The sequence below is a fragment of the Magallana gigas genome, chromosome 7, assembly GCF_963853765.1.
Source record: "Magallana gigas chromosome 7, xbMagGiga1.1, whole genome shotgun sequence".
NCBI lineage: Eukaryota > Metazoa > Mollusca > Bivalvia > Ostreida > Ostreidae > Magallana > Magallana gigas.
In genome coordinates this window covers 25,918,411-25,929,773 of record NC_088859.1, presented here as the reverse complement: position 1 = coordinate 25,929,773, position 11,363 = coordinate 25,918,411, and the positions used below count along the sequence as shown (strand labels likewise).

Genomic DNA, 11,363 nt, shown 5'->3' with positions numbered 1-11,363 from the left:
AAGGAACAGAAAATTTGTCAAATTTTGTACATATTATTTATTATCTGATTGAACTATACACCCGTTAATGGAGTTTTGCACTGTATATTACGCTTCATTTTTATGTTCGAAAAGAAGATATCATTAACCTCTCTGTTTGAAAGTGAATTTGATTTTCAGTCTCGAGTACTCCATCATAAATTTCTTACTAGAGAACATTTCAATACAAAATCTCATTATAGTAATCATGATGATGTTTTATTGCGAACTTTATGAAAAAATAATTTTTATAAGAAGTAATATTTCTTACAAGAGGAAAATGATGTCAGTAGAGTAAAAGCAAAAAAAAAAAAATGTATGTAGAAATCCTGTCTTGACAATAACACTCTTTTTGGTGGTTTTTATTTGAAATTATGGTCTTAAGTCATGTGGAATTGTATTTGAAGCCAGTCAATGTGACTTTTATTGTTGAAGAATATACCTCCAAAGACTTTAGTCTTTCAGTGTCAGAGTAATGTATTTAGCACTGTGTGTATTTATTGGTCAAAAACTGCTAGTGCTGTTTTCTCTTCTTTTTTAAAACTTTGAATTTTTAACTTATTTTTATTGCCACTGTTTTAAACCAATTCCGATTTGAAAAGCAAAACAAAGAGTATCTAAAGCATATTTCATATATATATTAAGGGAGGTTCAAATTTAGATGTATTTAATGCCATTTTAGATTTGTTCTTAATATAAACTGATTGAACTTGTTTTATTCAAAATGTTACAAAAAGTGTGTTTGCATGAAATCAAATTTCTCATCAAATTTTACTGCATGTGTATATCCTGTTATTTAAAGAACATTTTAAAATATCATCAGAGATGACCCTATTTATAGAACTTCATGTTTACATTTACATTGTGTATGCTTATTTTTTATATATCCCCTATAGAAGTTATATGTATTTTAGGTTTACAAACCACAGTGGCAGATGCGATTGGGGTGGTGTTTTATCAGAAGTGACCTTACCTATACAAAGGTCATTTCTGGACAGTATCAAATAAAGTTGGGTCTTGTTTATTGCACTGTTCTTTTGTGGTTTTAGTGATATTTTCCCTTTGTTTTTCTCTCTCTCTCACACAATCACACTGTTTTCGGAATTCACAATCACGTCCGTAGGATATATCTAGAATTTCGGGGTTTTTTTCTAGCTGAATAACTTGTGCTTATTTACATATACATATAGCTACATCTTACCATTCTTCGAAACAGCTAGTCAGTTTCAAAGTTGGCATCTTGTTTGGTTGTAACTTGGTGGGTACAGTTTCTGACTGTTGCACTGACATCACATCCATTTCATTGAACATGAAAATAACCTTGTTCATTTATTTCTGAGTCATCCATATGTAAGATATAGGAAAAAAAACCCTAAGCATTAAGCATAGAAGTCATGTAAATTCTAAAAATCCAATTTAACACGGTATGTTTATATTTTGTTGTCACACAGTATGGGTTATATTGATGTATTTGTTTTTTTTTCTGTGTTCAGTTTAAAAGGACTTGTTGATTTTATTTTTTATCTTGAAGAAAAAAAATAACGATAGACCAACTATATTTTATGTATCGGAATGAATTGCTTTTTCTATAGAATTTTCTTATTTATAAATACAAACATTTAAAACCATTGTATTTTTCTTGGTCTAACTTTTTCATGTTCTAGCTATGAAATGCACCTGTAATTAACCTGAATTAATGGATAGATATTTGTGAAGATCGTATTTATGCTGTAAATATACATACAGAACACATGAGTTATATTGATAGTTTATGAAGTATTTTATACAACCTTTGTTTACTAGTTATTTGAAGAAAAAAGATGAAATGATGAATAAAACACTTCTATCTAATGAACTGTTTTGTTTTGTTATTTGGATTTTCTCTAAAATTAAGACTCAACTCTGTTGAATAACAGGCCATTGGGTTGAGAATTGGTGCTCAGTAAAATTGTTGCACATTTTTTAGCACTGTGCTCAACTGGCACATTTTTAGCACTGCTCAACTATTTCAGCACAAAGTCAACATCACTAAGTTGAGCTCTGATTATAAATACCGGTACTGTCATTAAGAAACGATAGCTGCAATTTTAGAGAAAGTTTATCTACACATCGTATTCTACTACTCAATTGACAATAAGAACAAATTAGATTATGTCCGGATAATGTCCGTTAAGTAAATGATTGCAAATCTATAAGATTATGCAATAACCTTTATCGTTTAATCAAGTTTGCATCTGGACCATATAACAATTACAGAATAAACATCAGAAGTTCATGATTTTCTCGTGATAATGCAGCCGGCTGCGACGCACGTCTTTTCTGGAAACTTGTAAGCATGCAGACGGAGACACCGACAACACGGGATATACCCAGAAATTGTACATGGGGGTATAACAGCAAATACTCAAGACACCCTGTCAAACGTGTTTGCAACATATTTCGCGGATATATACACTCCTCAAAGTAACGACAGATATGATGATGAGAACTTCCAAATCATATCTTTAGAATATGGAAACTTGAAATCTCTTCATGTTGTAATGACTGGACCCAAAGTCGTATCCTGAGAGCCATTCTTTAAGGACAAGTAAAATTGAATTTTAACATGGTTGATCAATCACTTTGTTAGATGATTTATTAAAAAACACAATTACAGAGAACAAAAATTCTATTCTTAGGAAAAAACATACATTGTTTTATGCATAAGTACAAGATTTTACAAATGATACATCCGGTATGTTAATAAAAATAATGTCGCAATTTAAAAAATTAAAGGTAAAAAAAATTTCAATTTTTTTAGAACTATAACTAAGGCTATAACTATATAAGGAATCATTCTTTGAGTATTATGAGGTGATAATTTTGGTAGGGCGTAATCAAATCTTAAAAAAGCCTGAAGGGCTTTATGATATATCATCTCATAATATTCAAATTAGAATGATTCCTTATTACTTATATTTATACAATATTAAGCCATCGTACGATTAAATATTGAAATATAAATAAGCAAAGCCATCTTCGCTAGCCAAGGGTTTTCGGTCCACTTTGCTGCCCACAAATGGGGAGCAAATCACCTTATGGGGAGCAAAGTGGATCGAAAACCCTTGGCTAGCGAAGATGAAGCAAACCCCGCTGGCGCCCCAATTATACGTCATTTGAAGTTATGGGTTTTATAGTACAAAATCGATACGTAGTGTTATCACAGGCAAAGACACTGGAAAAGGTAAATATTTGTCTCTAAACACAAGATTTTGCAGTATGCACACCAAGCAAGAATATTTTATTTTTAATTAAGGTGTCTCAAATCAGCAGAAAATTACTTGATTATGATAGATGACATGATGTTTCAGAAGTAAAATAGTCATATGGGCGAAAAAGAGCAGTTTTGGATAAAAAAAAATATATATAATTTCAAAAATTCATTTTAATAAATAGGAACAAAAGCCCGAGGCAGATACGAACTCTTGATTTGCGGTTCACCGTGAAGCCCTGGATACTTTCACCACTGAGCTATGATGATATTCAACCAAATCTCTTGAAACAAACAATTTAACAAAACATTTTTAAAAATCATTAAACATTTACATGCTTCAACTCAACATTCAGGAATATCGACGACATATTATTGATTAACATATTTTACTTTCATACCTACGTTGACTCGATATATACCCCAGTGAACTTGAAATAAACGATACCACAAAGTCTGCGTCATCTGTTTTATATTTGGATATTTTACTGGAAATGGACATTGATGGTAACAACAAAACTTAATGATAAACGTGATGATTTCAATTTTCTATAGTCAACTTTCCTTACTTATATAGCAATACACCTACATCACCTGCGTATGGTGTTTTTGTCTCTCAATTTATTCGATACGCAAGGGCATGTTCTTCATATGAACAGTTTCTAAGGCGAGGCAAGCTACTGACAAACAAGTTAATAAAACAGGACTATCAACAGTCTCGTTTGAAGTCATCTTTTGGTAAGTTCTATGGTCGATACAACGACTTTGTCAGCAAATACAATCTTCCACTGTGTCGCATGCTGACTGATGTTTTTCATACTAATTGTTAGACCATAATTAATCACCTAACTGTGTACCGTGTGTTCCGTTTTCCCCGATTACGACAAAGAGCACACGGCGGGTTTGACCGGTCAGCAGAGGATATGCTCACTCCTCCATTGCACCTGATCCTACATGTACCTCCAATTTTTAAGAGCTGTGTTCGCTCTGCTCCTGTTTTGTAATTTTCCTTTGGACTTTTGATTTTGAACACTGTTTGTTATCACCACATGTCATGATACAGTATACAGGTACAACCATTAAATTAAAATTCCCACAAAATCTAGTTAATTAATTATATTAAGTATATCTTTTTATTATTGCATATTATCAGACCCGATGTAATGATCACTTTAGAATAGATACTTGAACACCATTACTGTGTTGGATTGATAATTCCCCACATGGAGATTGTTTTTGTCATCCACACACAGACCACGGGGATAAAAAAAAATCACCCCTTGCTGCGACAAGAACTGACCGTCCTGATCCAGGATGTCAACTTTAATATTGTTATCATCACACACCAGAATGTGACCAACGATATCAGTACAGATACCAAAGGGAAAAATTGACCCCTGACCTTTGTAAGAGAATATGTGCTGTCCTGATTTATTCACTACCACTACAGCATGTTTTTTATAATCTGATGTACAGATATCACCGTTGATGTTTTCTGTGATGAAGTGTGGATCACTATACAGTCCCTGTCCTTTGTTGTCTCTCTGTATGTTCTGTATTTCTTTCCCTGTTTTGTTGTACCTGGTGACTTTTGCCTCTCCACCCTGTATCATCCCCACCAGTATGTCCCCGTTGATGCGGGAGGAGTGTATGCTGATTGGTTCCCAGTCTCCTGTTTTAATAAATTCAGTGATTGTATTATCCTGTTTTATCCTATTGATGACTTTGTTCTTTCTGTCTGTAAAGATCAGATCCCCATCCTGTGTGACTGTGTGGTGGCCTTCAAATCTACCATTGGTTTGTATTTTCTGTAGCTGATTCCCCTGTAGATCTGTTTGGACAAGGTTACCAATATGATCACTTGCCCAGAGTCTGCCTGATTTACCCAGTGATATATGATGTACACTGTCAATAACTGGTACTTTGTACTCCCTGACCTTGGTGAAAGAGGAAGACAAAGACAGTGTTTGTTTCATGGCAGATTTCTCTCTGTCTTGTTTATTATGTGTCGAGACAGTCTCCATGGGTTTTATTTCTCTGTTCACTGGTTTTGTGTCAGGAACAGTTACTCTACCCAGTAGTTTGGTGACATCCTCCTTGCTGTATTGACCAGCAGTAAATACTGGAGGGACTGGTTTGGTGGTCTCTGGTATTGGGTCTATTTTGAGATTCTTTGTAATTTCATCCATCAGAATTTGAAGATTTTTAGACGAAAGGTAGTCATGAAACTTTTTGACAAGTTCGTTAAGATAAGAAATATAATCATTGTACTTTTTGTCTTGGGAATTTAACAGTTGAAGGAGAGACTTTTCTTGTTCATTGACTTGTTTTATATTATCTGATGTCAAGGCATCCACCATTCTTTTTAGAGACTCGGCTTCGGCCTTCATAGATGCTCTTATGCTGTCCATAATCTTCTTTATTTCATTAGAATCTTCTTTTGTGGATTTAAGCAAGTCCTGTGAAGTTGGGAGGAAATACTCTTCAATTTTATTAATTTCATTCAGACAAACTCCACATTTTTCTGCATACACTGTTTCTAAATCTGTAAATGTGTGTCCACCATGGTCTTTGATTGCACATTTGGAACAAACTGGAACTTGACATTGCTCACAAAGCATGTCTAAATATCGGTTTACATGGGTGTGACATTTAACTTCAGGAAGTTGTCTTTTGCGTTGTTGGTAAGGGACCACTTCATGATTCCTGGTATCTGGACTCCTCTGATGTTCATCTCTGCATTGTTCACACATTGGATGGTGACAATCATTGCAGTAAAACTGACAGTTTTTCTCACAGTCTTCAGTGCCACACACCAAGTAGTGCTGGGCTGTGAATGGTATTTGGGATTTGGAAAATGCCATCTGTAAAGATTGTTGATTGAAATAAAGTTCTACAGTTGACAACAGCATGGGTGATATTTCATGCAAGTCACCCAGAAGTGAGTTTGGGTATATATTATTTTATATACTAAGGAACCATTAAAAATTCTTGGTTGCTCAATTTAAATGGCTTTTAATGTGAACTTCTTAACTACAAATAGTACCACCTCAATGATTTACAGATATAAAACCCAGTTTTTAATTTATTTCTTGAAACAAGTAAATCAATAAAACTATACATCCACAAAAGCTTAACTGGCCAGTGGTTTGAACAGTCCTATGAGTTCAGTGGTTTGAGCAGTAAAGGGAAAAAGCTCTCTATAGTATTATTTTTTCATGATATGGACTAAAATAGCAATCGTTACTGGTCATTCTTTCCATTCTTTCCACCCACTCAGCCTGCTCATTTATAGCAAATCTTCTTGAAGCTGTGAATAATTTAATATATATCATAGGTTTCAGTAGTCTGATACATGTGTATAGTGTTTCTACTTTTAAAAAAATTCTTGCTAAGAATACCTTGCTTTGTATTTAAAAAAAAGAAGACAAAAAAGGGACATTAAAAACCAAAATAATACTTCCCCAACATGTTTTTATTTACATATAACATGTTGATTGAGAATTACGACTCTATGGTAGTTTGTATTTACAGAGACTGGTTTCCCTTATATTGAGAAGAGGGATACATGCATGGGCACGACCCTCTGTTAACGTACGAGCACCTGTTACTAATATATCATTTCGAAAGTAGCGTCTCCCAAATTTGCTTATAGTTACATTGCCTCAGTTTTATCCTACAATTATATGTAATTTGTACTTTTCTTATTGTAAAATACATAACTATTTACCTGTGTAATGGACAAAGTTCACACGACAGACTTTGGAATGCAAGATTTAAACGAGACTTCACGAGATTAGTAATTTACTTCCTTGATATGGATTATACACAATCGCAACTTCTCGGACCTTTCCGGCAAGCTCGGAAAAACACCTCGAGGTTGTCGGAAAGGCCCCAGAAGTTGCGATTGGGATGAGAGAGAGAGAGAGAGAGAGAGAGAGAGAGAGAGAGAGAGAGCATGTAAACTTCGTAAACATATTTGTGAGCCATATTAATTAAGTTGTCATTATAAATATCTAGCTTTGCACCCCCAAATAGATATATAACTTTGCACCCCAAACCCTGGAAACTCCATTGACTATCGAGGATCGAGGGAGTAGGTTTGTACACTTCTTATATCGCGTAAACATTTAGATTTCTGGAATTTCGATAATTTAATTTTAATGTTTTGTGATTCCCCCCCCCCCCCCCCCCCCACGGATTAGGATTTTCAGGTTTATGGAATGTACTCCTCCTTTTTTTTTTTTGGCTTGTCAAGATTTTTTAAATGAGTCCCTCCCCCCTCCCCCCTTTCAAAAACGATGCTACGTGCCTGTTTTGTCATTTTTAATTGAATCGAATCATGTTCATTGTCATAACATTGAACATAACATGATGTAAAAACTCTATCTAGCCTTATTTCGTCGTTAATTTCATTTGTTTTACCTCAGGCTAAATAAATATGCAATATTGATACAAATATATATGCAAATTCTTTTAGTAGCTTTTACAGTGTATTTGGATACTCAGAAAATTTTTTTCAAGACTTGCGTTACTGGAAAATGAAATTAGCGGAATAATAATGCCCCCCTCCAACAAAAAAAAAAAGCGGCAGAAAGATGTCTTTTAAAATGAGGTTAACGTGTAAAAGACAATATTTGCATTTTTCAGTGTCTTTGCCTGTGATAACACTAGGTATCGATTTTGTACTATACAGCCCATTAACTTCAACGTATAATTTGGGCGCCAGCGGGGTTTGCTTATCTATATTCAATTTTTTAGCTCACCTGAGCTGAAAGCTCAAGTGAGCTATTCTGATCACATTTTGTCCGTCGTCCGTCTGTCCGTCTGTCCGTCTGTCCGTCCGTCCGTCTGTCCGTCTGTCCGTCTGTCCGTCTGTAAACTTTTTACATTTTGCACTTCTTCTCTAAAACTGCTTATCCAATTTCAACCAAATTTGGCACAAAGCATCCTTATGGGAGGGCGAATATAAATTGCAAAAATTAAAGTCCGATCTGTATTCAAAGCGGAGAAAACCTTGAAACTGTAGAAAAAGGGGGGTGCATTTTTAAAAATCTTCTTCTCAAGAACTACCGAGGCAAATTCAACGTAGTTTAGCATAAATTATCCTTATGGGAAGGAAAATATAAATTGCAAAAATTAAGTGGTAATTTTGTTTCAAATCGAAGTTATTACGAAAATAATAATAAAGGAAAGGCGTATTTCAATCGGGCTCGGCATCCGGTAAAATGGGTAGGCAAGACTTGGCCTAGGCAAAACAAAAGATTGGCAGTTATTAATCTGCCAATCTCATTAAAATTTCAGGATATTTGATGGACTAATATATATGTATTCGCTGTAGATATTGCTGCAAAATAATGCGTATTTGGAATTGACAATTGCCGATCTGCCCTGGCATTTATTTTGCCACGGCCCGGGTTTGCATTACCCATTTTACCAAGACTCGTATTCCATACTTCTAAAACGAGGTTCTTTGTTTAAAGCAGCCATGACATTATACGAAAAAGGGTCGATCTGACTATGATGAATTTGCTTGTTGTGCAACAGTTCGCGTATGAAGGGAAGTTTTGAAACATGAAAAATATATTGGTGCCGATTTTGTGAAGTAAATTGAGGCTAAATATTTCAATGCGTTGACAGTTTTCACACATGACGTTGGTGTTAGCTTGTTCTGATTTTCGTTTCGTTTTCATTATTTATGCTTTGTAACCTGGAAACTATCGTCTGTATTTCGTGATTTTTCGTATCAAATCAATCAGAGACTTCGGTAAATCAAACAGTTACGTTAACTGTTTACCTGCGCATATTAAGCAGTCTGATGTAGGGGTACTGAAATACAATTCATTCTATCGGTAATTAGGCATTATCTTTTGCGTAATGGTAGATTAATGCTATAGGTTTTGTTGAGATGCTCGGCATTTTCTCTAGTTTATTCAGTTTAAATAGAGTTTAATATCGCTTACGGAAATATGTAGGTATATCCATATATATATATATGATTCATTTCGAAAAAATAAATTGTTTTCTTTATTTGTTATACATGTAGTGCATGTTGTTTACAATTTCTATTTACTAACCATATTTGAGTGTTAAGCTTCGAATTATAAGCAAGATACAGAGATTTGCTCACAATTCTATGTTTGTACACAGATCTTAAAAGCTAAAGATTAAAAAAGTATAAAAAATAGTCAATATTTATTACGAAAATTTTCAAAATCTGTTCTTCCAGAAACCCACTTATTGAATTGTAAACTTAACCTTTTTAGCTCACCTGAGGATGGGACCACAATGGGGGGTCGAAGTTTAACATGAATATATAGAGTAACTCTTAAGAAATCTTCTTCTCAGAAACTAATCGGCCAGGAAAGCTGAAACTTGTGTGGAAGCATCTTCAGGTAGTGTAGATTCAAAGATGTGAAAATCATGACCCCTGGGGGTAGGGTGGGGCCACAATGGAGGGTCGAAGTTTAACATATGAATATAAAAAGTAAATCTTTAAAAATCTTCTTCTCAGAAACTAATCAGCCAGGAAAGCTGACACTTGTGTGGATGCATCCTTAGGTAGTGAAGATTCAAATTTGTGAAAATCATGACCCCCGAGGGTAGGGAGGGGCCACAATAGGGGATCGACGTTTTACATAGGAATATATACAGTAAATCTTTAAAAATCTTCTTCTCAGAAAATAATCAGACAGGAAAGCTGACACTTGTGTGGATGCATCCTCAGGTAGTGTAAATTTTAAAGTTGTGAAAATCATGACCCCCGGGTGTAGGGTGGGGCCACAATGGGGGATCAAAGTTTAACATAGGAATATATACAGTAAATCTTTAAAAATCTTCTTCTCAGAAACTAATTCGCAGGCAAAGCTGGAACTTGTGTGGAAGCATCCTCAGGTAGTGTAGATTCAAAGTTGTGAAAATCATGACCCCTGGGGGTAGGTTGGGGCCACAATGGGGGATCGAAGTTTAACATATGATTATATACAGTAAATCTTCTTCTCAGAAACTAATTAGCCAGGAAAGCTAAAACTTGTGTGGAAGCATACTCAGGTAGTGTAGATTCAAATTTGTGAAAATCATGACCCCTGGGGGTAGGTTTGGGCCACAATGGGAGGTCGATGTTTTACATATGAATAAACAGAGTTATTCTTTAAAAATCTTCTTCTCAGAAACTAATCAGCCAGGAAAGCTGAAACTTGTGTGAAAGCATCCTCAGGTAGTGTAGATTCAAAGTTGTGAAAATAATGATCCCCAGGGGTAGGGTGGGGCCACAATGGGGGGGTCAAAGTTTAACAAAGGAATAGGGTAAATCTTTAAAAATCTTCTCAAAAACTAATCAGCCAGATGATTCTTTATAATTGTTAAGACTTTGGCCCCAGGACAATTCTTTGGCCTCACGAGAAGGTTCAGAGTTTGATGTACGTTTATATCCCATATATAAACTATTGTTAGGGATCCTTTTTAGATCTTCAATACTCAACATATGATATGACTATAAAATCATCCTGTTAGAAAAGGGACTAATGATTATAAACATAAGAATATCCAGGGGAAAATGGATTTTATTTATACAGGATTTACATGAATTATTGTACATTGTCCAGATAGTTTGTATTATGACTCCATTGAGCTGATTTTATCATACCTCTTGTTCCTCAGGTGAGCGATGTGGCCCATGGGCCTCTTGTTAATCGTACAATGGCTTAGAATTATATAAATATAAGTAATAAGGAATCGTTCTTTACATTATGGGGTGATTATAAATTATCATAGAAGCCAAGTTTTTACATCAAAATGAAATTTAAAAAATACAGTTTATATTGCTTAAACTGAGTTATGTTTTGTCAGAAGTTAACATAATCAGCGATGTTCCAGAGGAGTTTGCACAGCGAGAGGAAATTTGTGTACTTAATCAACACTGTGTTGGGTGGTTAATTACAACATACTGTCAGATAGTTGATAGCATATTCACTCAGCGTGTTTAATGATTTATAAACCTACTTACATTTTTAAAAGTTGTGCTAATCTGAAGCGCATGTATTGAATGGTTGGCGAGCATTTATAAGGAAAAAGGGAGACAATGTACATGTTGTTC

At 34.7% G+C, this 11,363-nt stretch overlaps 1 protein-coding gene across 1 annotated transcript; it reads right to left on the bottom strand.

Annotated features, from left to right (window-relative positions):
• Positions 1-3,267: 3,267 nt before the first annotated feature.
• LOC105327377 (tripartite motif-containing protein 2) lies at positions 3,268-7,115 on the bottom strand. Its single transcript, XM_034456293.2, has 2 exons — positions 6,999-7,115; positions 3,268-6,132 (listed from the first exon to the last, which is right to left on the bottom strand). The coding sequence occupies exon 2, from the start codon at positions 6,130-6,132 to the stop codon at positions 4,441-4,443; it is 1,692 nt and encodes a 563-aa protein (XP_034312184.2). The 5' UTR covers positions 6,999-7,115; the 3' UTR covers positions 3,268-4,440.
• Positions 7,116-11,363: the final 4,248 nt, after the last annotated feature.

What these genes read in the sequence shown, in the direction of transcription:
- LOC105327377 (XM_034456293.2), bottom strand. Translation starts at nt 6,132, where the DNA reads ATGGCATTTTCCAAATCCCAAATACCATTCACAGCCCAGCACTACTTG.